This window comes from Pleurodeles waltl, chromosome 5, assembly GCF_031143425.1.
Source record: "Pleurodeles waltl isolate 20211129_DDA chromosome 5, aPleWal1.hap1.20221129, whole genome shotgun sequence".
In the NCBI taxonomy this organism is placed as follows: Eukaryota; Metazoa; Chordata; class Amphibia; order Caudata; family Salamandridae; genus Pleurodeles; species Pleurodeles waltl.
In genome coordinates, this window is record NC_090444.1 from 574,182,510 (window position 1) to 574,209,752 (window position 27,243).

Consider the following 27,243-nt stretch of genomic DNA (forward strand, 5'->3'; position numbering starts at 1 on the left):
GTTGCAGTTTTCTTCTCTGCAGGGCTTCAGGTCAGCAGTACTACTTCTTTGTTAAGGTTGCAGGAATCTAGTTTCCTAGGTTCTGGGGTGCCCCTAAAAACTAGCTTTAGGGGTGTGTTTAGGCCTGGGAGGGCAGTAGCCAATGGCTACTGTCCTGGAGGGTAGCTACACCCTCTTTGTGCCTCCTCCCTGTGGGGAGGGGGGGGCACATCCCTAACCCTATTGGGGAAACCTCCACTCTCAAGATGGAGGATTTCTAAAAGCAGGAGTCACCTCAGCTCAGGACACCTTAGGGGCTGTCCTGACTGGTGGGTGGCTCCTCCTCTTGGCAGTCTTGGCAGAAGTCGAAGGGGGAAGTGCAGAGGAAGTCTGGTGAGCTCTTGCATTCGTTATCTGGTGAGATACCCACAGGAGAGACCCTAAATAGCCCTCAGAGGAGAATTGGCTACAGAGTAAGGTCATCACCTGCTGGCACTGGCCACTCAGAGCGGTCCATTGTGCCCTCACACCTCTGCATCTAAGATGGCAGGGGTCTGGGACACACTGGAGGAGCTATGGGCACCTCCCCTGGGAGGTGCTGGTCAGGGGAGTGGTCACTCTCCTTTTCTTTGTCCAGTTTTGCGCCAGAGCAGGGCTGGGGGGGATCCCTGAACCGGTGTAGACTGGCTTATGCAAGGATGGCACCATCTGTGCCCTTCAAAGCATTTCCAGAGGCAAGGAGAGGCTACTCCTATCAGGCCCTTCACACTTATTTCGAAAGGGAGAGGGTGTAACACCCTCTCTCAGAGGAAATCCTTTGTTCTGCCTTCCTGGGACTGGGCTGCCCAGGCCCCAGGGGGGCAGAAACCTGTCTGAGGGTTGGCAGCAACGGTAGCTGCAGAGAAAACCCCAGAAAGTTAGTTTGGCAGTACCCGGGCTCTATGCTGGAGACCCGGGATGCATGGAATCGTCCCCCCAATACCACTATGGTATTGGGGTGACAATTCCATGATCCTAGACATGTTACATGGCCATGTTCGGAGTTACCATGGTGACGCTACATATAGGTATTGACCTATATGTAGTGCACGTGTGTAATGGTGTCCCGCACTAACAAAGTCCGGGGAAATTGCCCTGAACAATGTGGGGGCACCTTGGCTAGTGCCAGGGTGCCCTCACACTAAGTAACTTTGCATCTAACCTTCACTAAGTGAGTGTTAGATATATAGGTGACTTATAAGTTACTTAAGTGCAGTGTAAAATGGCTGTGAAATAACATTGACGTTATTTCACTCAGGCTGCCGTGGCAGTCCTGTGTAAGAATTGTCTGAGCTCCCTACGGCTGGCAAAAGAAATGCTGTATCCCATAGGGATCTCCTGGAACCCCAATACCCTGGGCACCTAGGTACCATAAAATAGGGAATTATAAGGGTGTTCCAGTGTGCCAATCAGAATTGGTAAAATTAGTCACTAGCCTACAGTGACAATTTTAAAAGCAGAGAGAACATAAACACTGAGGTTCTGGTTAGTAGAGCCTCAGTGATTCAGTTAGGCACCACACAGGGAACACATACAGGGCACACTTTATGAGCACTGGGGTCCTGGCTAGCAGGATCCCAGTGACACAGGCAAAAACAAACATACATACAGTAAAAATGGGGGTAACATGCCAGGCAAGATGGTACTTTCCTACATCCTGGAGCAGTCAGCGGTCGATCCTTGGCAGAAGTCGAAGAGGGAGATGCAGAGGAACTCTGGTGAGCTCTTGCATTCGTTATCTGAAGAGAAACCCACAGGAGAGACCCTAAATAGTCCTCAGAGGAGGATTGGCCACCTAGCCAGGTAAGCACCTATCAGGCGTAGTCTCTGGCGTCACCTGCTGGCACTGGCCACTCAGAGGCCTTCACTGTGCCCTCACACCTCTGCATTCAAGACGGCAGAGATCTGGGACACACTGGAGGAGCTCTGGGCACCACCCCTGGGGTGGCGATGGACAGGGGAGTGGTCACTCCCCTTTCCTTTGTCCAGTTTCGCAGGGACTGGGGGATCCCTGAACCGGTGTAGACTGGCTTATGCAAGGAGGGCACCATCTGTGCCCTTCAAAGCATTTCCAGGGGCTTGGGGAGGCTACTCCTCCCCAGCCCATAACACCTATTTCCAAAGGGAGAGGATGTAACACCCTCTCTCAGAGGAAATCCTTTGTTCTGCCTTCCTGGGACTGGGCTGCCCAGACCTCAGGAGGGCAGAAGCCTGTCTGTGGGTTGGCAGCAGCGGTAGCTGCAGTGCAAACCCCAGAGAGCTAGTTTGGCAGTACCAGTTGTCCATGCTGGAGCCCCGGGGATGCATGGGGTGGGCACCCCAATACCAGATTTGGCATGGGGGGACAATTCCATGATCTTAGACATGATACATGGCCATATTCGGAGTTACCATTGTGAAGCTACATATAGGTATTGACCTATATGTAGTGCATGCGTGTAATGGTGTACCTGCACTCACAAAGTCCGGGGAAATGGCCCTGAACAATGTGGGGGCACCTTGGCTAGTGCCAGGATGCCCTCACACTTAGTAACTTTGCACCTAACCTTCACTAACTTAGACATATAGGAGACTTATAAGTTACTTAAGTGCAGTGTGAAATTGCTGTGAAATAACGTGGACGTTATTTCACTCAGGCTGAAGTGGAAGTCCTGGGTAAGAATTGTCTGAGCTCCCTATGGGTGGCAAAACAAATGCTGCAGCCCATAGGGATCTCCTAGTACCACATACTAGGAAATTATAAGGGTGTTCCAGTGTGCCAATCAGAACTGGTAAAACTGGTCAGTAGCCTGCAGTGGCAATTTAAAAAGCAGAGAGAGCATAAGCACTGAGATTCTGGTTAGCAGAGTCTCAGTGACACAGTTAGGCACCACACAGGGAACACATTTAGGTCACAAACTATTAGCACTGGGGTCCTGGCTAGCAGGATCCCAGTGAGACAGGCAAAAACAAACTGACACACAAGTAAAAATGGGGGTAACATGCCAGGCAAGATGGTACTTTCCTACAACTACATTTCACGAATAAGGGATAACTGGACCTAGTATAAGGTGTGAGTACCTTTGGTCCCACTACAAACCAAGCCAGCATCCTACACCCAGGAAGGCAGAACAAAGGATTTCCTTTGGGAGAGGGAGGCAACACACTTTTCCTTTGGAAATAGGTGTTAGCCTCCCCAATCCACTGGTATGTTTAGAAGGGCACATTGGGTGCCCTCCTTCAATAAACCGGTTTTCACCAATCCAGGGACCCCTAGTTCCTGCTATGGTGCAAAACTGGACAATGGAAAGGGGAGTTACCATACCCCTGTCCATCACTACCCAAGGGGTGGTGCCCAGAGCGCCTCCAGGTGGCCACTTGATTCTGACATCTTGAATCCAAGATCAGCAGAGTCCTCTGAGTGCATCTGAGTGGCCAGGCCAGGCAGGTGTTGTCACATTCCACTCCTGATAGGTGGTCACCATGCTAGGTGACCAAGCCCCCTTTTAGGGCTATATAGGGTCTCCCTCCTGGGTGGGTCCTTAGATTAGACGTGCAAGATTCCAACAGGACTCCTCTGCAACTTGTACTTCAACTTCTGGAGACTGGGACCGCAACTGAACTTCAGAGGAACCTACAATCAGCAGCTCCAGTTACAACTTTGCTGTGCAACATTGTTTCTCAGGCGCCTTCCAGCTTCTGCAACATTTCCCGGCTGTGCATCCTCTGAGGGTGGCAAGTCTTTAGTCTGCATGAGAAGGAAGAAGAAATCTCCCTTGGAGTGAAGGAGTCACTTCCCTGCATCGACGACCGGCTGCGTGGATCTCCTCTCATCCTGAGCTATGTGGATCCTGCATCTCAGGTGGTGGTCTTGAGTGGTCCCCTTGGTCCTCTCTGCCAGGTGTCCAACTTTGCTGAAGGTAAGCCCTTGCCTTCCCTGGCAGGGCAGTACCCTGTACACTGCGTCTCTTGCAGCTACCAAGGCTTGTTGGCATCTCCTCCAAGGGATCTTCAGGCTCTGTGTAGCTCTAGCCCCTAGCACTCTTCCCTGAGACGCACAGTCTTCTGCATGCTTCTCCTCCAGCGTGGGACCCTTCTTCAGATGTGCTGCGTGGGTTTCTATAGGACTCCTGGGTCCACTTCCAATGGGTCTTGTGTGGGGGCTGCCTCTTCTTCTGTGGACATTCTGCATTGCTGATGGTCCCCTGGGACTCCCCTCTGTGGGGTGAGTCCCCCTGAACCTTGCTGGTCCCCAGCAGCTCCACTTTTCGTCTACTGCAACTCTTGCCATTGTCAAGGCTTGTTGATGGCTTTTTCCCACCACAGACAGACTGCAATCTTCCATCTGGCGTGGGACGTCGACTGCATCCTCTAGGAACTTTTCACCAACCCCAGGGCTGCATTGCTGGCCGTCTTTGTCCTACCGTCGACCAACTCCTGCAACCACAGGCAGGTGGGTAGTAGCTCCTGCCACCACCGGGCATGTCTCTGAGTTCTGGATTTGGTCCCCTTCTTTTTCAGGTCCTCCTCTTCAGGAATCCACTGCTGGTTTCGTGCAGTTTTGTCTGGATGGTGCATTATTCTTTTTTTCAGTCCTTTTGGTGGTTTGGGGAAAAACCTGTAACTTACTCCTTCTTTCATCGTCACTAGGGGGCACTGTCATACTTACCTTTTGGGGTTCCTAATTCCTACAGCTCCCCTCTACAGATTTACTTACTTGGGTGGGGGTCTGCATTCACATTCCATTTTTTAAAATTATAGTTTGGGCTCACCTTAGGGTCACTATGGTCTATTGCGGTTGCACTGTTTACTATTGCTTTTTATCCCTATTTCTGATTACTAACATACATTATGAACAAGTTACTTACTTTTAGTAACATTATCCGGTAGAGACTATCTAGCTGCAGATTCCCTACCTTAGAATTCTCTGTCATCAGCTTTGAATCTGGAATTTTTCTGCTGAGCAGTACCCTGCGCGTGCCATCTGGTAACGTTGTTCGGATCCGCGTGCGTTGCAGGAAGCCATGATTCCCAACAGCCACAGAGTCTGTCTCACCGAAATCCAGGATAGAGGCTGAAACATCAGTATCATAACCTGAATATCCTGGACTTGCTGCTCGCGAGGATAGGCCCAATACTGCACTGTGTCCAGAACAGCTCCGATGAAAGTGAGCTTCTGAGAGGGAGTCAGGTGTGACTTTGGCATATTTATAGTGAATCCCAGCGAGGGCAAGAGGTTCACCGTCATCTGGAGGTGGGTGACGAGACCCTGGGGCGTCGGAGCCTTCAACAGCCAATCGTCCAGCTAGGGGAACACTGAAATCCCTAACCTGCGCAGATGAGCTGCCACCACCGCCATCACTTTCATGAACACCCGAGGGGCACTGGTGAGACCGAAAGGGAGCACAGTAAACTGAAAGTGCTCTTGTCCCACTTTGAACCGCAAGTAACGCCTGTGGGCGGGCAGGATGGGGATGTGAAACTACACATCCTGCAAGTCAAACGCTACCATCCAGTCTCCTTGGTCTAGGGCAGACAAGACCTGGGCAAGAGTGAGCATCTTGAATTTCTCCTTTTTGAGGAAGAGACTGACGTCCCTTAAATCCAGGATAGGGAGAAGGCCCTTATTCTTTTTTGGGAGTCAGAAAGTAGAGGGAATAACAACCACTGCCTACTTCTGACACTGGGACCCTTTCTATGGCTTCCTTGGCCAAGAGAGCCGTAACTTCCTCGCGGAGCAAAACCAAATGATGCTCCATCAGCCATTCTTTTACCGGAGGGATAGAGGGAGGGAAAGACTGGAAGGGGATGGAATAGCCCTTCTGTATGATCTGCAAGACCGATGTGATGGACTGCCAGTGAGGGAGATGAAATTGAATCCTCCCTCCAATTGGACGGACATGGTCTTGCAGAACCATATTAGGAGGGCTTGGGTGCTGTGGAAGAGGGGGGCTGTGTGGTGGCTGACCTCTGGCTAGACTCTCTGGGTCTGACAGTACAATGACCTCGTCCTCGCACTGGATGCTGGGAAGCTGGAGGACAGTGGCTGACTTGTGGCTAGCGTGGTACCGCACCCCTACCGAAGCCTCGAAAGGGACGAAAGACAGACTGCTGGCCATAGCTTGAGAATCCTTGAACCTCTCAAGCACAGAGTCTGCCTTCCAACCAAAAAGGCAAGCGCCATCAAAGGGCATATCCATCAAACTCGACTGGACAACCCCTGAAAAGCCAGTACAACGTAGCCAGGCGTGGCCAAGGAGGGCCACTGTCAAAGAAATCACCCTGCCCAGCGAGTCGGTCGTGTCCAAGCCACACCTGATAGTAAACTTGGCTGTATCTCTCCCATCCTTGACAGCCTGGATGAGTGTCCCCCATACACCCTCCGGGACCTGGGGCAGCACACCTGTGCCACCATATCCCATAAAGTATCGGAAAAACGTCCCAATCGGCAAGAGGTGTTTACTGACCTCAATGCCAGGCCGGAGAAAGAAAACTTCTTTCCAAGTTGGTCCAGCCTCTTGGATTCCCTATCCGGAAGGGAAGGCACCACGGGAAGTTGAGGCTTGGACCACCAAGCTCTCCGGGGTGGGGAGTTGGGTGAGGAAACTAGGGTCATTTGGAACAAGTCTATGTCGGCGGCCAATTGTCCTATTCACAGAAGCCCCTGTGCTGGGTTTGGACCATATTCCCAGAAGGACATGTGTGAGGGTATCATTGAAGGGTAACATTGGCTCCGATGTAACACCGTAGGCAAATCCAGGTCCAAGACCTCAGCTGCCCTACTTACCACCATCGCATAAGATGCACCCTCCTCCGTAGCCACAGCGGGAGGAGAGAGCATGCCAGCATTCAGAAGTATCCAGTCCACTGGCTTCCCCTAGATCCTCATACCAGTCCTGTTTGTGCTCCAATCTAAAGGGTTCTTAGACCCCTCCCACTCCTCTCCTGTGCCTGGCTGTTCTGAATAAGCCTCAGGCACTGATCTGGGCCTAATCGGCGCCGTTAAAGTTGGAATCGGCGTTGTATGATGTAGTTCCGGCTCCAGATCATCCGGAATGATGATTGGGCTACCATCACCAGTGGGATCCGGTGGTGGAGGGAGCTTCGACATCAGGCCCGGCGCCGGAGGTCGACTGTAAGAAACCGGTGCCGGTCAGGATCCGCTATTGGATCACGGGGTCCCCAACAATGCCGAAGCCGCCGATGTCGAATCCGATGGGGGCCCTGCTGACCACACAGGGCCTTCAGACCCACCCGAGGGTGCAGCCCACACAAAAACAAGGCGCATAGCCTCGTAAAATTCTTTGATTTGAGCAGGGGTCGCTCTGGTCCCCGGAACGGCGACGTTCCCTGGACGCCTCGTTGGCCAATGGGCGTGGCGAAGTTGAAGTCCACTTAGACGACTTCTTCTTGTGCCTCTTACCTGAATGCCCCGAAGACCTTGAATACAAGGAAGATGACTTTGAGCTCCTGGAGTGGTGCTGCGGCCTCCTTGGAGTCACGCTAACCAAAGACGGCTGCCGGGCCATTAGAAGCTTGAGAGATCTCTCTCTCTCAAGGCCTTCAGGGCCATGGCACAACAGTCGGAACACAACTTCGAACCATGGCACCATACACACACCTGGTGTGGATCCGTAACCTATATAGTGCGATGACATGCACCACATGGTTTGAATCCCGTCTTTCTTGAAGACATCGTTCAGACAATCGAAAAGCTTTGACAAAGCTGTCGCAAAAAGGGTAGCTCTTCCCGGATCTGTGCTTAACCGGCGCAGAAGGAAAAGAACTGACGTACGCGCACTGTGGTGGTGCCTATTCAGAAGACCGTGACATCACAGACAGCTCCAACCACGCTGACGCCATGCGAAGCCGAACGACGCTCGCGGATCCAAATGACGCCACCAGACAGTGCGCGCAGGGTACTGCTCAGCAGAAAAATTCTGGATTCTAAGCTGACGCCAGGGAATTCTAAGGTTAGGAATCTGCAGTTAGAAGTCTTTATCAGATTAGTGTATTTACTAACCTCTTACTGGAGAGTTGCCTATCTAGTAATTTTGGTAATTGTGTCACCAAAATATAGTCCCTTTATTTTTGTAACACAGTGAGGTTCTTTCATGTGTGTAAGTGCTGTGTGACTACGGTGGTATTGCACGAGATTTGCATGTCTCCTAGATAACGCCTTGGCTGCTCATCCACATCTACCTCTTGAAAGTCTGGCTTCTAGACACTGCCTACACTTGACTAATAGGGGAACCCTGGACCTGGTATAAGTACCATATTTACTCAGCACACACCAGGCCAGTTCCCTACAGGAGGACACCAAATGTGCCCTTCAAAGCATACCGGTGGCTTGGGGAGGCTACCCACAACAAAGCCACCTAACACCTACTTCCAAGGGAGAGGGTGCTACCGCCCTCTCTCACAGGAAATCCTTTGTTCAGCCTTTCTCTGCCTGAGCTTGTCAAGCAGCAGGAGGGCAGAAATCTGTCTGAGGGGTGGCAGCAGTGAGGGCTGCCTGCAAAAAATGCAGAAGATTGGTAGGAGCAATGCAGGGGGTCCTCTAAGAAGCCCCCCAAGATGCATGGAATAATACAACCAATACTGGCAACAGTACTGGGGTATGATTCCGACATGTTTGATACCAAACATGCCCAGGTTCAGAGTTAAAATTATGTATCTGGACACTGGGAGTGACCTGTGTCCAGTACACGGCTAAAATGGCTTCCCCACACTTACAAAGTCCAGTGCAATGGAGCTGGTGTTCGTAGGGGCACCTCTGCTCATGCAGGGGTGTCCTCACACACAGGTATCTGCACTGTGCCCTCTGGGCTAGGAGGGCATACCACAGAGGGACTTACAGTGACCTGGTGCAGTGACCTGTAGTGAAAGGGTGCATACATCTTTTCACACAGACTGCAATGGTAGGCCTGCAGACACATGTTGCATGTGCTCCCATGGGTGGCACAATACATGCTGCAGCCCGTGGTGAACCCCTGGTGCCCCCAAATGCTCTGGGTACCTATGTACCATATACTAGGGATGTATATGAGGGCACCAGTATGCCAATTGTGGGGTGTGCAAAGTCCTAAGCAACCAAATTTAGAGGGAGAGAGCACAATCACTGGTGTCCTTGTTAGCAGGATCCCAGTGAAAACAGTAGAAACACACTGACAGCATTCAAAAAGTGTGGGTAACCATGACAAAAAGAGGGTACTTTCATACACCACCCACTCCAGCAGGACCACTAGCAGATCAGCATACTCAGGTCAGGGTCTTCAAAGACCTCTGCCCCCCCAACTTTGGTATGCACACCCCCGGCTTCCCCAGTCCTGGGTGTAGCCACTACCTGCCCTAAGGCCCATTGGCATCAGGGCAAGCAGGAAAATTAGCTAGTCAGTAGGCGTGTACCATCACTGGGCTAACCACACCCCTAAGGTGGACTACCTGAGGTGGACACTCGAAGAAGGTTTTCACCATCTTGGTTTTGGTTATGGGATAGGGATATGCCCACTCCCCACAGGAAGTTTTCATAAAGGGGTGTAGGCACCCCCAAGGGTAAGTAGCTCCTTGGCTACTACTCTACACTGCCCAAAACACCCCTAAATTCAGTATTTGGGCGGCTCCCAGACACAAGAAGACAGATGATTTGTCTGACAATAAAGAGAAGAGGAGACAGAAGAACTGGAAGAGCGAGAACTGTAGACACCTGGTAAACTTTTGGCGCAAAACTCTGCCTGCTTACCTGCTGCCGTCCCGACAATCGTGATACCACGTCTCGTCCTGCAGCTGTGGGTACTCCAAAAGCCTTGGAGGTTCTCCAGCAGTTCACCAGCTCGCGAGCATCTCCCTTGGAGTGCTGCTTGCAAGCACTAACCGCAACCGTCCTGCCGACTGACCTGCTGACCCTCAGGTCCACCGTCGCAGCACTCGTCCAGTAGGAGGTCCCCATGCTCCAGAAGCCAGTCCTGTCACCCCTCCAAGTGAGAAGACCCAAGGATCCACCAGAGTCGAGCTGCATCAACGTCTGGGGTACTAGCCCCATTGCACAGACTAAGGCTTGCTGAAGCCCACCCGGGACTCCAACAGCAGATTTGAAGACCCGTCAGCGAGGGACATCAGCATCGCAGAGGACAATTTTCAAAGACATCTAGTTGCATTGTCTTCTCTCCCTCTCAGCAGGTTCACCAAAGAACTGTGTGCACCTTGATGCCGGACCATCACTGCTAAGGATCCACTGCAGACGAGCCCCTCAGGCCCTGGTCCATGGCTTCCAACAATGTCCCCCTCCTCACCGAATGCCCACTGCCTGAACCCCGGTTTGGAGCTCCCAGACTTGTTCTCACCTTGCATTCTTTTTCCAGGTGGCCCTCCCACTCATCGCCAAGTGTTCGGTGCGCAGGAACCTGACACAACCAACATCATTGCACCTGGACGCTCCTAGGAAGGTAAACCTGAACTGCTGGTCTTGCCAATAACTTTGCACCCCAAGCAGCTCACTACCTTCAGGGGCTTCCCTGGAACTGAGTGTGAGAGCTTCCATGCAGTCATAGTACTTTGAAAACCTGTGCTGCGTAAAAACCCATTCATCTACAAAAAGTGTTACTTACTTGTAAATCATTCTGAGAACTGTTGCAGTATTTACTCTTCTGTAAATGTTCTGGTGTTTATGAATAATACAACAAAGTAACAATTTTTATGAACAATTGGTCTAGAGTTGCTTCTTGAGTGTGTGTCTCATTGAATGACCTTATGCGTTCAACAAATGCTTAGCGCTACCCTCTGATAAGTCTAACTGCTATCCCAAACTACCACAAAAGAGAGCTTTTCGTTTGTCATTTTAACCACTGTAAAACGAAGAAAGGTACCCCGGGACTATATGAATAGAGCTCCCCCTACACTGGGTCACTGCCAGCTTCCTACAATCTGCAAGCCCCATTTGTGCAATGTAATGGACTGTCACTGGAGGAGATGATATTGGATTCTCCCTCCAACTGGGCACCCATGGTCTTGCAGAACCAGTCCTGGATAGCTTCCAGACTACCAGACCCACGGGGTTGGAATGGACCACGTCCCCCTCCTCGCATAGCTTGGAGAGCTTGCACAGGGCGGTGGCTGGCATAGGGCTGGTGCGATGGCATGCTCTTTCCATAGCCCCGAAAGGGGCGAAAGGCAGGCTGGGGGCAAGGTGTCACTGAGAGCCCCAAGAACTTGGCTTTAGGTTGCAAGTCCTTGAAACGTTCCAGCGCTGAGTCTGCATTCTCTCCAAAGAGACAAGTCCCTTCGAAGGGGATGTCCACGAGGTTGGCCTGGACATTACCCAAAAAGCCAAATGTTCTCAGGCAGCCGTGGTGCCTCAAGGCCACTGTCTAAGGAACTGCTCTTCCCAGCGAGTCAGTCGTCAGCGAGAAACCACACCTAATGGTGAACTTCGCTGCATCTCTCCAGTCTTTCATTGCTTTGGAGAGAATGGCCCAAGGCCGTCCCAACAATGGTGCAGCCGTACCCCACAAGGTATGGGAATAACAGTGCAACAGGTATGATGTGTTCATCAACCGCAAAGCTTGGCTGGTGGGGAAAAAAAACATTTTCTTGCCTAAGCTATCCAGCCTCTTAGATTCCCTGTTCGGGGAGCGGCAGGTAATGTGCCATGCGAAGTTGAGGCTTGGACTACCAAGCTCTCAGCAGTAGGGTGTTGGGTGAGGAAACTAGGATCACCTGGGGGTGGAAGGCAGTTGTCCTGTTACAGGAGCTCCTGTGCTGGGCTTGGACCAAGTTCCCAGCAGGACCTCAGTTAGAGCTTCATTAAAGGGCAACAGGGGTTTGGATGAGAAAGCCCCAGGCTAAAGCACTTCCATCAAGAGGTAAGTCTTGACCACCACAGCACAGAGGGAAATTTGAGGTCAAGGACCTCCGCTGCCCTCTTCACCACCATTGCTTAAGATGCTCTCTCCTCCATAGCCACAGTAGGTGGAGAAAGCATGCTCATGTCTGGGAAGTTTCCAGTCCAAAGGGATCTCCTAGTTCCTCATACCAGTCCAATGAAGTTGGGGTTTCTAACTGGTATTCTAAAGAGTCAAGTGACCCCTCCCACTCTTCCACCATGCCTGGCTGCTCCAGAAAGCACTCAGCCAATGACCTAGGACGAATGGGCCCTGCTGGCACTGGAATTGGCACTGAGTGATGCCGTTCTGACTCCGAGTCGTAGGGGAATGAGAATGGGGCTGGCGCCGCCTGTGGGCACCAGGAGTGTTGAGACTGGAGCCAGAGAAGGTCATGTTGGCATGACTGGCCCCGATCTGGATCGAATCCGTGAGACCACATCGCAACCAAGGCTGGAGCCATCGGTGCGGAATTTGATGGGGTCTCCTCTGACCTTGTGGGGCCTAAAGGTGCTCCGGAGAGGCTGGCCCGTTCAAATACACAATGCATGGCCTCAAAGAACTCTTAACTGAGCGGGGGTCGCTCAGGCTCCTGGAAACAGGGGGAGGCTCGGAGTCAGACCTGTCAGCGGCTCCGCAGAACCTTGCCTGGAATACCGATTTTTCTCACTTATCGCATCGGCCGAGGCAAAGTCTAAGTCTGTTTAGACTTCTTCTTGTGCCTCTTCCCTGAGTGTCCAGAGGACCTGGAGTGCAAAAAAGTGGACTTGGGGCTCCTAGAGCGGTCCCGCAACCTTGTTCTCAATCGGGACCGAGACCTCCTAGGAGCAATGCTAGCTGGCATCGACTGCCGGGCCGGGAGCAGCTTTAGGGATCGCTTTCTCAAAGTTTTAGGTGCCATGGCCCGGCAGTCTGAGCATGACTTTGAATTGTGGTCGACACCACAGGCACACCAAGTGCAGGTCTGTTATCGACATGGTGCAGTGACAGGTGTCACACGGCTTGAAACCTGCCTTCCCGGAGGACATCTTTCGACACACTATCAAAAATAGTTGACAAAAAGTTTAAATAACCTGTCAAAAACAGACAGAGGGTAAGTTCTTCTACTGATCAGCGCTAACTGGAGCGGAAAGAAAATAACCGACGTTCGGGCACCCGGGTGGGCGCCTATATAGGTGACCGCAACGTCACTTCCAGTGCCAACAATGATGACCGTGCGTGGAACCTAACAAAGCCATCCGACGGTGCACAGGCACACTGCTCATGCAAAAGTTTCTGGATTCTTTCTGATGCCTGGGAAATTCAAAGGTAAGGAATCTGCAGCTAGAAGTCTATCAGATCCATATTACAAAATCAGCAGCAGTAGGAAGATAAGATACAACCAGCACTGAAATCTCCCACCAAATATGGTCAATAGTTAAAAGAATAATTTAGTGAGCTACCACAGATAGCACACTCTGCTGCAGGGAGGTGCAACAGAGTACATTACCAAGGGTAATGACCTACAAAACCTCCAAGTGTCTGGAGCACAACACAGTTTGAGTGAGTAAGGTCACAACCTAATGTAATAAAACAGGACTTGTTATCAGAAACAATGTTTTACTTTGAACATGGCAAGACAAATTTTTACAACAAAAATGTGGTTGAATGATATTCTGTATAGATCACATATGGGCATTAAATATGCATTAATGCAACATACAATACAAATCAGATACGTCCCTGATACAATAAAAGAGACACAAGAAACAGCCTTGAGATACACACACAGCCAGCACATCCAAAACATGTTTCGTCTTTAACTAATACTTCCTCAGGGCTGTATTAACAAAAGAAAACACGAATCATGTCAGAGAGAGTAATAGCCATGTTTAAAATAAAACACTGTTTCTTGTAACAAGACCTTTTTTGTCACATTATGTTGTGACCTTACTAGCTCAAACTTCTATGGTGACGTTGGATTTACTTCTGCAAATGGGAGAGGCAGCCCTAGGACATCTGTAGCCTTCTGTCAAATCACATGAAAGAGTTCCCGCTCAGGTGGGTTTGGACCTGATGGACAATCCATTTCAATCTCTGGAGAGGTGTTCAGTCCACTAGTCCAATGTAAGGTCTAATAATCAGTGTCAGAAGATGTACTGGGAACAGATTTACTGTCTCACTGTCATCAGTGTCATGTTGGATTGGGTCAGGCATCAACAGTCACAGCCAAAAATATCAAACATCCTCTGCAAGTAACGCTGGTGCCAAGTTGTCACCATGTTGCTTTCTGAACCTCTCTTCCTCAACTATTTATTGAACCTTCCTCCTAGACCTTTGTGAAAGTGCCTGTGTCTTAGCCATGTGGTCAGAAAGAGATGATGATAATGCTGAGGGTGACGATATTGACATCAGCTACACCAGAGATTTGAGAACAGGTGAAGCTCGTGGCACCGAGAAGCTCCCATATGGCACCGGTGAGGTTACAAGTGGAGAAGAGGGGATGGACTGTGTTGCAAGCAGACCTGCCACCAGGAGTTTGAATGGAGCCCCAAAAGGCCATAGGGCCCGCAGGCCATTCACTGGGTGCATAAAGAAAGCCGAGCAGGTAGCTAGAGCTCAGGATAAGCCTGAGATGACATCAAGACGGGCACCAGAGGCAGAGGGGATTGGGATGGGTCACACTGTTGGTGCTGAGGGCTCTTCAAAAGGGGGAGCTCCAGCCCTTACGATCATCGGGACATATCTTTAGATGGGGATCGCCTCTTAGGTGAGGAATGCCATGTCTAATATTCTGCTTGTGTTCATAACATTTCTACCTCAACAACTTTGCAGGAAAACATCTAGAAGGTGACCTGGACAACGAGTGGTGCAGAGATCAGTGCAGGTCGCTGGTGAGGAAGATGAAGAGCTTGGCTTCATGCTCCTTAATGTCCTTGGGGTGCATGAAGCTGTATTAGCTGCATGACCTCGAGTTGTGCCATCACCCTAAACAGCAACGGCACACCTCATAAGCATCCAAAATGAACATCTGCCCATTAAAATCTCTACACCATTTGAATCCTAATTTCGGAAGTAGAAACACCCCCTAGCACTGCACTAAACATTTGGACAAAAACACATGGAAAGCTGAAAAGAAAAGGGAAAACCATGTTGGAGGGTGCATCAAAAAGGAAAGTGGCACTGGTGCTCTGAGAGTGGGTGCTATATGGCTGCAGGGACATAATCATGGCATCAGTTCTAGCGACCCCTACTAGTGCAGGAGAGCTATTATTGTTTCCAAATCCAGGCTGACAACTTGGGATTTTCAATAGGTGACATATCTGTAGTTAGAAGTATCCATCAGACATTATCTTCTGTATGACTATTTCCATCAGGCAGTTGAAATGAATCAGAGTAAAAACCAAACAACTCCTCCATTCTTTGAAAAGGTTGCTTCCCTGTCACAGGCAAAATATCAATGAATTTTAACCTTTTTTGATATTCCTTACTCCTAGCTCTGCTCTTCTCCAAAATTTCCAAAGAAGACTATGAGAAAATAGGGTGTGGATTGTGACCTCACTGTGCGATACACTATCAGTCATTTGTTAAACCTTTAGCTCAACCTGAGTAGTCAGGCTTACACAAAGGAACAAGTGTAAAACATTTAAATAGCACCAAAACAACTGAAGAAAAAAGAAAAGAGATAATCAAGAAATCAGACACAAATTTATTAGAATAGGTTAGAGGCTTATGTATTTTAAGACACCATATTGAAAAATATCCAAGGGAGGGTTCCGGAGATACAGAATTTACAAGGCATAATAAATCAAGACTTTTTACATAACCACAAACAAGCACTGACAAATTAAAACAAAATACAAATCTGACACTTTGAAACTTTTTCAAGAAAAACTTGGGCAAGGTGTAATATGATTTCTTAGAGTTACTTTAGGCAACCAGCTCCGGCAGGAAGCCATACAGGTAGGACCGGCAAGGTCCACAGAAACAGGTACCTTGACGAGAAAAGCAGTCTCTAGTCCAATTGTGGCATCAGTAGTGCCCTTCCACTGACCTCTATGGAGGGGTTCTGATGCAAGACATACAGGATTCTGAAGATGCTCAAGGATACGGAAGATGCTGTCTGGCTGATGGGGCTCTTCCTGGGACTACTCTTCAGTCCACAGGTTTGGTGATGTGTTCCTGGCCACAGGGGTTTAAGTCCTCTTGAGATGAAGTCCAGTTGCTACTGGGCTACCACTCGCCTGTTACAGCGGTTTCAGTGGTTTCTTTCTTTTGGTGGAAACTTGCCTAATGGGTGACCCAGCTGCACTCTGATACACTCCCTGCTCCAGGAGACTCAGGTACAGCTTTGGAGAGTTGGGTTTCGGACCTTTAGGCTGCACTGGAGCGAGGCATGACATTCTGGAGAACTTGGCTACCAACTTACCAGGAAGGCTACCTCAGCTTTTGTGGTCCATGCTGTGAACAGAAGGTCAGTCAACTGACCCATGCAGTTTCTTGCTTCTCGCTAGGCTCACGAGTCAGCTTCTCCACAAACTTGACACAGCAGGCACAGTCCTTTCCTTTGCTAGCCCAAGGTGCAGTCCAACTTCGATGTAGCCTCTCTTCCCCAGGTCCTTGGTACAACAGGGTAGTCCTTCGTTCCTCTTCTCCAGTCTAATGAGATCTGAGTTCTGGGTGCCAGGGGTGCCCTTTTATGCCCAGAAATTGCCCTCAAGGGAGGTCGCTGTCACAAGCCAATGATCTACCAGGTTCCCTCCTTCCTAATGACTACTTCATGTGAACTGTGACGTCTAGCTATCCCAGAAGGCTCCCTTCTGCCCACTTTCAACATGAAAGAACCCCTCTCTCTCAGCGTGCAGAACTACATAGCCCAATCCAGAGATGTGGCTACAAGCCCCTGAAAAACAAGTTTGACAATAGTTAGTCCCCTTATGTCCCAAGTGCCAGCCTGCCTACCCAAAGAACAGAGCAGCCCCTCTCCTAAGTGTTTGCCATTTTACCTTCAAAGGTGGCTTTCCCCTCTGAAGTTCACCTTTTAGGCCAACACTCATGTGACTTTTTGCCAGGGAGAGTTAACACCTCCCCTCCTCACAGGCTTCTATAATGTCCTCTCCTGGGAGTCATTTGCACGTTTTCCAGGAGGGCAGAAAGCTGTCTCCGGGACAGCCCCTGTGTGCGACCGTAAGCGGGCACAGGAAGCTTTGGGTAATACAGTGACAACTTGGTAGAAGTTGCACATTGCAACAAGCTACATTAATTTTCACTCTGAAACAGGTCTGGCTTAAAGTAACAAGTTGTTTGATTCCTAGGAGTATCAACTTTGGTCGCCCCATTCAGGAGTTAGCACAGCTGAGGGATCAACATGTAACCCTGAACTCACCAATGGAGCTACCAGTCTATTTGACAGTAAAAATTATAATTTGGGGTTTTCCTGCCAGAACACATAAAACGCATATCCGAGGCACCCGGCCTTAGGGCTCAATAAACCTGTTGTAAAGGTGACTTTCACATACTAAAAGGGAGGATTGGGTTTTGCCATGATTTTAAATGGCAAAGCCGAGTCAGCAGTGAACGCTACTCTTCCAGGCTGCAATGCTAGTCTGGGAGACAAGATTTCCTTTGTCATGCACAGGGTGGCAAAACCAGTGCAGCAATCCCTGGGTTGACCCTCTAACATACAGGCCCTGGCTACTATATATTAGGGACGTACAGCTAAGCTAGTTTATGCCATCTGGGTATAAGCCAAACAAACATACACAAATTAAGGTTGGGCACTGAGGCCTGGTTTGCAGGTCTCAGTTCACTCTCAAATTTGAAAAACCAGAAGCACCAGTCCAAATCACTGCGGGTGACCATACAAAAAGAGGCATTTCCTTACAAAGACCATTTTACAACCAACGTCAGAATCAATGTGGACACAAAGGCTTTGAAGCCATTATTGGTACTACCAACACTAGCAGCAACATCACAACATTCTGTGAAAGTGGAGTCGGAGCTGGAAACAAGGGAACCGTGGTGGAGGCTCACATCGTCACCTTGGAGTTTTCTGAAATCAGGATGATCTACAGCTTAATGACCACAGGTGGTTTGTCAGCACATCCGGCAAAGGCAGACAGCATAGCATCACAAAAAGCCTACATTTTCAAACTTTTCTTTGGAAAAGTAATGAGTTCCAACAACAGAGCTGTCTTAGAAGAAGTGAAGAAGAGCTCTGCTTTGACATGTTCCTCTTCTTAGCGGGGTGGGCTCGTCCGTGAGCTGAGCATTGGCGTCTGTGTAGTTTTGTCATCACAACTTTTGATCACATTGTACATGTTCCAGTGCTCAGCTCCCTGAGCTTTCCCTAGAATGTGTTGCTGGAGAGGGGCCTGCGCACAGTAGTTCTGCAAGGTATTTTTCTGTCCTGTCAATGTTCATACCTGCAGTGGGAGTCGAGTTAACACACGAGCCCAGAGCAGGAAAATATAAAAGTGTAGCGGGTACAGATTTTTAAAGAGAAGTGTGCCAGCAAACCAGACAGGCTGTGCACTTGCATCCTCTTCAATCCACCCCCTCTTAAAGCCCCACTGTCTCTATTCAAGATCTCAAATACGATCTTGACTGTTTGAAAATACAGATAGTAACAGAAACAGCGTGCCCTAATATTTGGAAAACAAAACTCCCAAGAAGATGGGATTTAATGAAAACAGAATCTCCTTAGAGAAATTCACCCAATTACCATATAAGGCCAGTGATATAAACTGGAAAAGCAAAACATAGTTTCTGCGTACCATGCTAAGGCACTGTACAGAGTTCTGCCCTTGTGATTACTTGGTGTGAAAAAGGGACTGTCTGAATGTATACCTGTCTGTATCAGGGAGTCAAACTAAGTGTGTGCTTGCTAGTCTCACAGACCTTTAATGCCAGTAATGTGAAAGAGGTGGTGGAATGGAACATACCGGCAGCTGGTGGTGTGGATGGGAAGGTTTTTGATGGTGACACTGGGTGAGGGAAAGCAGAAAATAGGTGAATGAAGAGTGAAATAAAGTTTGTTGTGTTTTTTTGTAAGAAGTTTAGATCTCAGCCATTCAACAGATACCCTTAGCAACTCCATTTCAGTCAGCAGTTGGGGGCTCAACCCATGTAAGGTGACAGTTACAACACAGTAAAAGTTGCAATTATCAGTTCACCAGCCAATTGCTTTGGGTCATCATTAATATGTGCAGGCCTGGGGGTCAGCCTTTTTATTTTATGCCCCACCACTTTCAAACTACACCAGCCACCTCTGCCTCCAACCATTTCTAGAGGTGGACTGAGACTGCAGACAAGCCTTTGTCCTCTTTGATTTTGCCTCACACTTGAATATGGCATAGGTATAACTCGTCTGAAAGAAGGACCAGTCTGTCATCATGGTCTGGACCCAGACACCACAGGCAATCTCTATGCAGATTCGTCATAGGAACTGGTCGATCACAGGTCAAGCAGAGTTTGAACCCTGATGACTTGACATGATGATGGTGTGATATTCACAAACAAAAAAGCAACAAATCATCACAAATGTTCTGCAATTCTGAACCCAGAGTTTGTGGAGAGGCAGAAAAACAGAAAAATACATCACCACAGCTCAGGAATCTCATATGTGAGAACCACGTCATCTCTACTGCTTTTTCTCGACACCGTTGAAAGAGTTGTTAGGCACAAACTAGTGACTGGGTTGGCTTTAAAATAATATCCAGAACTGCTCTGAAGCTTCATGCAGCAATTATTGTTTTGTCTATCCTGCACAAGGAACATTTTAATCTCGCCTGGTTTGCTTGGAAGGCAGCCATGTAGGGTGACCACCTGGCATTGAGGCAAATTCAGGACAGGACTGTAAAAAAAAAAAAACTTTTAAAAAAAACTCGGGACAGAGGATCAAAATTCAGGACAAAAATTGAACAACAAAAGTCAGTTTTACATACACATCCAAGAGAGGCCATGCCCCATTACATTATCAGTGCATTTATTTACTCTATATTATTATTATTTTTTTTAACATGACACTATTTATTCACTGTAGACTTTCTGTGATTGCCTTCTGGTATGCTACATTCAGGTGTCACATTACGTCCTGGTTCAGTAGTAAATGAATGCCCTTCAGCACCGTGCCCAGGCCATCACCCTTAACCAAATCTACCCAATCTTTCTTGGAGAGAAAGCAACACCAACATTAAGGTAAGTAACCTTATGCTAGTTTAAACAGGTTGAACAAAAACATCTGGCTCACCTCAACCTCCAATGGACTTTCAGTCTAATAACAATTTAATGAGGCAGAGCATATGGTGTGTGTGACAGTCTCACACCTAATGTCAGGACGTGATGTACCCACAACCTATTTGTAATCTGACAACACTAGATTCTATGTCCAGGACTGAACATTTATCTCAGAGATGGGAGCCTGGACTACCAATCAAGGATAATAAAAGAGGAGGATGAAATTGAGATCAGATGGGAGATCAACAGCAACTGATTCAAAGAGTTGCTGCTAAGAACTGGATAAATAAGGAAGACAAGAACAAGGTGAGACAATTCCTAAAATCAGACAAGACAGGCCCACCATGAGTACAGGAAGGTAATGTGTACCTGGGAATTTGCCTCTGCAGTCAGGAGAGAAACAGAAGAGACACTGTCAAGTAGTTGAACATGCAGCTCCAACCCATCCTGGCAAACTCTTCTGGTGCAATGGTCCGCTGTTCATGCTTGTGAAGGGTGTGCAGGGGCCAGACTCCTTGCAAGGTTGTGCAAAGCAATTGCCCACTCTGTCCATGCCTTAAAATGGTTTTGCAATTGAGCAAAAGCCAAACCAGTAAACTGGCTTATCCCTAAGTGTCAAAGTACACATTGAATATTCAAAATATTTTGGATGTAAATTGCACAAACAAAATGTAAGAACATGAAAAAGATTTTAAAATGTAATTAGTGTTCCTAAGCAGATGATACTGCTTCCCCTTTACATACAATTAGACCTCAGATTAAACTGGGAACCAGATACCTTTCAGTACCTAGGAATTAATAACAACCATTTCCCCAGAGATTTTCAGGATGTAAATCTCGGCAGAGCAACACAATCCCTTGGAGACCAGTTTGCTTTTTGGTCTTCTCCTCTGCTTTCAGTAGTAGGCCATGTGGCACTAGTGAAGATGGTGAGCTACCCCGATTATTGTATTCTTTTGCAAACCTTCCTCTGCTCATCCCTCATTCCTTCTTCAGGCATGCCACACATCAGATTTGGTCGCCGTCAGGTAGCTCTTTCCACTCTAAAGCTACCACTGACTTTGGGTAGATTAGGCCTTCCGGACTTAGAACGCCATTATTTAGCTGCACAGGTCCAACAGGTGGCTCGTTAGCTGCCTGCCCACCCCCAGCATGAGATGGGCTTTATCCATAAAGAATTTAGGGAGGTCTTACTGCACTACTCATTGCTTCCTACTGACCATTCTACAGAACACCATCTGGGGTTCTCCTGCACAGCTTTCTCTTGCCTTGCTAGAATCTGCAAACTCACTGACATGAAGAAACCCTGTGCTTCTGCACTACCTTTGCTAGGCCTTCCCACTCGCACAGGACAGCTGTGCTCAAAGCAACTCCATCATTAGCATGCTGCAGGCGTCTTAAAATTGGGGGATTTGTTTCCTGACGGTGAGCTACTAGATTTCCAAATCCTTGTGGCGGTCTACCATCTTCAACTGGGTCAACTCCTCACTTTCTAACACCTTAAACAATCATTAAATGTCCTATTTCATGTCTGCCACCTACCACTAATCCTACATGAGGTGTGCCAGAATCTGTACACCATAGGGACTGTGGCAAACTGCTAAGATTAGTGTACATACCTTTCCTGCAACATGGAGACCACTCCAGGGGTTCCCCGTCATCCTGCCTGGGAGATTGATGTGGCCAATCCTCTGCAAGATATGGACTGGGCTAAAATACTGGACTTTACCCACAAAGTATCTTGCAGCTGCCACTTTAAGTACATTCATAGAGCTTCCCTGTATCTGCACCAATACATTATATGCCACCGCACTCTATACCACTCTACATAACTCCACCCTACTCTACAGCACTCTACACTGCACTCTATGCCACTCGAGTCTACTCTGAACTCTACACCACTGCACTCTCTGCCACTCTATTGTATGCCACACTACTCCAATGCACTCAATGCCACTTTACTCTGCCCGACGCCACTCTGTGCTACAGCACTCTAAACCACTGCACATTAAGCCAATGCACTCTAAAAAAAAAAAAAAAAAAAAAACACTACTGTACGCCACTGCACTCCACTCTGCACCATTGTACTCTATGCCACTCTACTCCACTGACAATCTATTGTGCAACACTGTACTCTACACCGCTCTACACTACTACTCCATTCTACTCCAATCCACTGTACATAACTCCATGCCACTCTGCTCTGCATCTATGCCACTGCACTGTACGCCGCTGAATTCTATGCTGCTGCCTTCAATGTCACTTCACTCTATACCACAATATTTTGCAACACTCTATGCCAATGCATTCTACACCAGTTAACTCTACTGCATACCACCCTATATTTGCCCCTTTACACAACTCTACAGTAGGCCACTCCTAAACACGACACTCTCTGCCACTCCACTCTACAACACTCTACTCCACTCTTCGCCATTCCACTCTCTGACAATGCGCCACACTTTTTCTTCTTTCTTTCCTTCCTTATTTCTTTCCTTGTTTCCTTTCTTTGTTTGCAATCGTTCTCGTTTTTCATCTTTCCTTTCTTCGCACCTTTATTTCTTGCCTTTCCTTTTTCTCTCCTTTCTTTTTTGCATTCTTTTCTTTCCCTCATTTTCTTCTGGCCTTCTTTCCTTTTTCTTTCCTTCTTTTACTTTTAGACTTCTTTCCTTTGTTCTTTCTTTTTGCCTTCTTACCTTTTTCCGGTTTTGCATTCTTTCTTTATTTTTCCATTCTTCTTTTTGCCATCCTTTTTCTGTTCCTTCTTTTTGCCTTGTTTCTTCCCTTCTTTCTTTCTTGCTCTTTCCTTCCTTCTTGCTTTTTTTAATTTCGTTTCCTTCTTTATTGCCTTAGTTCATTTTTATATTCTTCGTCCTACTTTTTGCCTCCTTTCCTTTCCTCCTCCCCCTTCCTTCCATTTTTGCCTCCCTCCCTTCCTTTTTAAAATCCTTCCTTCTTTTGCCCTTCTTACTTCCTTTTTTGTCAGCCTTCCTTCATTTTTGTCTACCTATCTTCCTTCCTTTCTTGCCTTCTTTCTTAAGGGTGAGCCTAAAAGCCAATGCCAGACCAATGGCTTTTTGAGACCTGTGTTAGCCAAGTCCTTTTGATTTTACTAAAAGTATATACAACATACTTACTTCAGGGATTTTTCAGCCAGGCTTCATACATTAGCCCATCATTGTGTCATTCATATTTCAATTTCACTCACTCCCAGCATGGATCAATGGGCAATGTTAGCCCACTTCAATCACTGACTAACTTCATTATGAGTTACAGCATGCTGCCTGTTCAGATGGAGTCCATTCACAAAGTTGTTCCCTTCAGTGCCGGATGTACCATGGTAATGTATACTTTTTTGAGACCAGAAAAATACTTTTGGTAGCTACTTTTTTTCTATTTAACAAGGTCCCAGCAGCTTCCCGAGAAATAACGTTTTGGAAAAACCACGACAAAACAAGAATTGCCAAAAGGCTGGCCGTTAACGTCAGATCTACTGACTTTGCCAATGCTGGTTTCTCCTCGTGTTTTGATTTTATGGTGCCATTACACATTAATATGTAACAAATAAGGGACAAACAGCAATAAAACCAAAATACTAAGAAATAAAACACGTTTAGGATTCTGACTTGCGGAAGAAAGCACTACACATGGAAGAATCAGATGATACACACATCAGAGTAAATCCATATTGGTATGCAAAAGAAGGTCATATGTGGCGGAGGCAAAAATACACAACAAACCTTTTGTTTTTCGGTCTTTGGCTTCTTGTTCTTGCACCAAGCTTCTCTGTTGCTGACAAGTCTTGCACCTATTCAAAAGATCTTGCAAAGTGGAAATCAGGGCTGGGTTCAGCTGTTTCGGAGTGTGCACCGACAACAACAGTACAAGGGCTCGAAGGTCCTAAAATACGAAGACAAAAATAAACCATTGTTCTTAAAAACCTGATGGTCCTCATTTTCCTGGTTCTGCACCATTGTATTAGATCATGAAGAATCGCAATTTAGAGTGGAAAGGGTGATACAATGTACAACTAAATAAAAACAAACAGAATATATTTTATGAAGGGCTATTGTTAACCCAAACTGTGCCATTTTTTGATTCTTGAACAAATAAATATGTAGATGCACCACGATAGGTCACAGGTGAGGCAGCATTACCATTATTACCAGTTTACGGAACAAGTTAATCCATTACAAAATGAAGGACTAAAACCTTGATGGTGGGGCAGAATGGTTAAGGTGTTGCATCTAGTCTCCAAGGCGCTGACCTGATCTCATTTTGGAATAAAAAAATGGAAAGCAAAGTCCCGACGCATTACTTTATTCAAAACAAAATTTGTCTAGTAAAAAAAAACCTCCGCCACTTAATTTGTCTTTTTTTAGTGTTGAAAAGCAAAAGGAAGCGGATGGCATTACAGATCTGCAGCAGGTGCCCACTAAAAAGGTGCCTGAGAATGCCTGTATAAGTGGAGGTACAATCTGGGTGGCAAACCCTAAAAAGAGAAATTAATAATCTGCAAAACAATTTTCAGTGGACTTGAAAACATGCGATAGTTGAATAAATCAATCACGTTTTTGCTAAAATGCCAAATGAAAAGGAAAAATCGGGAAAGGCTTCTTCAGGCTTGTGTTTTTTGCAGACTTGAAGGTGTACTGGTTGTGGGCCATGCACACAAAAATGTGTATCCAAAGAATAAATGTTCATCCACATGATCATCCTCATGACTGGGTGAAGTTGAAAGATAAGGCTTGTTATGGGACAGACTTTAGCTAACCTTGGAATACTCACCTTTTGAATATTTCCCCAAGCTTCAGACTGGATCCGCAAAATCTTCAGAAGTACCCCCGCTCACTGGTAGTTCAGCGTCAATGTCATTCTGTACCAGACTTGACGTGCGTGGGCCTGTATAGCTGCCACCCATGTGCGCTGTCATCAGTTGCTTTTTGGCTCATCACTCATCCACTTTGCCGATGTTAAAGCGTGAAGAAAGGCTGTTTTCAGAGTAAGGAGTAGAAGGGAACAATTGTCTTAAGACTCAAAGGGTGCAAACATTGGGAATGTGAGGACCAAACACCTTTGGGGTATAACAAATGCAGGAGGGGGAAACTATATTGTAACCCCTTGAGGAAAGGGATCACAACTGATTATATGAATAATAATGAGGGCTGATCAAGCAACAGTAAAAATCCTAAAAGAGCTCAAAGGTACCTTCTAACGGTCCCCAAGGCAAGTCCGTGCAAGAGTTGGGAAAACACAATCAAGGCTTCAAACAGCTTGGTATTGAGTGGTTCAATCTGTTTAGAAGGCCACCGATCAGGCCACAAATGTATACCAACAGCAGGTGTATACATATTCAGTTGAGGGCTGCTTGGCTGCCAAGACAACATCAACTTTGAGAGGAAGGCAGAAAGCTCTAAACTGCTCCTGTTTAATCTCCAAGCATGAACTTGCAGGTTCAGGTTGCCCGAAGAGGTAGTCTCTAAAAGAGACAGCCTAATTGGAGAACAAATACTCATGCCAAGGAGTTCGGAATACCATACTCTTCATTCCCAATTCAGAGCCATTAGGATGATCTGAGCCCAGTCAGTCCCGATCTTCCTCCTAACTCTGCGCAGGAGAGGTATCAGTGGGAAGACATATAGGAGTCCAGAGTTCCACTTTACGTGCAATGCGTCTATGAGCAAGAGACACCTTGAAAATGCCAAAGCACGCAAGTGCAGACACTGAGCATTCTCAGCAGTAGCAAAAAGATTGAGGCAGGGCTCTACCCATTTGTAGAAAAGACCCTGCACCACCACGTAATGTAACTTCCATTCATCATTAGCAAGGCTTTGATGGCTTATTTCATCTACTCTGGAGGTCAGGGAACCCACCAGAAAATGTTCTTAGCAGTCTAGCTACGTCCAGGGACTCGAAACCTTCTGACACAGGGTCCATGACCCCAACCTGATTGTTGCAGTACCACATGACAGTGGTGTTGTCTATGAAAACCTGCACTATCTTCTCTGACAGAGGACAGGAAGGCTTTTAATGCTAAATGGGTGGCACACAGTTCAAGAGAGTTGATAAAGAGCAGGGCCTCCGCCAGTGACCTCCACCTCTTCCACTCAGATAGCCTTCCCTAACCCAGAAGCAATGAATCACTCACCACTGTGAACGCGGGGTGGTGTAAGGTGAGACTTCTGCCACTGACCCAATCATAGTCCCACAGCCACCATTGCACCAGGAAGTAGTGGGAGTAACACTGCAGATCTTTTGCAGTCTCCGCCGAAATCTAGATAAAATCAGAAAGATCCCCCTGGAGTTTTGCCCACTGAGATTTCAGACGCAACTGCAGATCCAGCATATGCCATCTGGTGTACATGAACAGCAGTATGCAGGAGGTCATCAATCCCAACAGCCTCTGTCATCCTCATAGAGATCCATGACAAAAGATAGAAGAATCAAGATCATAGCCTGAATGTCCGGGACTCTACACAGGATAGACACAAACCTGCAGTGTGTCCTGAATGGGATAAAGGAAAGCATCTGCAAAGGGGTGACTTTTGCACCATTAATAGTGAACCCCAAGGATGTCAGGAGGTTTACCGTAGTATGGAGGTGGGTGACAACATCCTGGGGTGAACCCGCCTTTAACAGCCTATCATCAAGGTAGGGGAAGACGAGAACCCCCAACCTTGGAAGATGCGCTGCTACCACCGCCAGCCTTTTTGTGAACACCTGAGCTCTGGTACGACCAAAAGGGAGCACAGTGAATTGAAAATGTGTGTGGGCTACTGTGAACTGCTAGTAATTCCTGTGGATCTGCAGGACCGGGATGGGGAAATAAGCATCCTGCTGGTTCAAGACTATCATCCAGTTCCGGGGTCGCAGGCAGACAAGACCTGTGCCAGGGCAAGTAACTTGAAATTTTGTTTCCACAAAAAGGCAGTGAGTGAACAAAGACTTACAATGGGACAAAGGACCATGTCATTTTTTGGCACCAGGAAGTAGTGGAAATAACAACCGAAAACCAAGTTCTGGTGCAGGTAACTTCTCCATGGCTTCTTTGGTCAAAAGAGCCTTCACTTCCTGCTGCAAGAGCGGTAGATGGTCCTCTGTGAGCTTGTCCTAGGATGATGGAAGGTGCAGCGGGTTTCGAGAAATGTTA

General features: G+C 47.6%; 1 protein-coding gene across 2 annotated transcripts in view; it reads right to left on the bottom strand.

Moving 5' to 3' along the window:
• Positions 1-27,243, bottom strand: part of USP34 (ubiquitin specific peptidase 34) — a 1,940,069-nt gene that overhangs the window by 31,857 nt on the left and 1,880,969 nt on the right. For both annotated transcript variants that reach the window (XM_069234398.1, XM_069234397.1), the window contains one exon: positions 23,834-23,993. In XM_069234398.1, the coding sequence (XP_069090499.1) occupies positions 23,834-23,993 (160 nt within the window). The remainder of the gene's footprint in view (positions 1-23,833; positions 23,994-27,243) is intronic.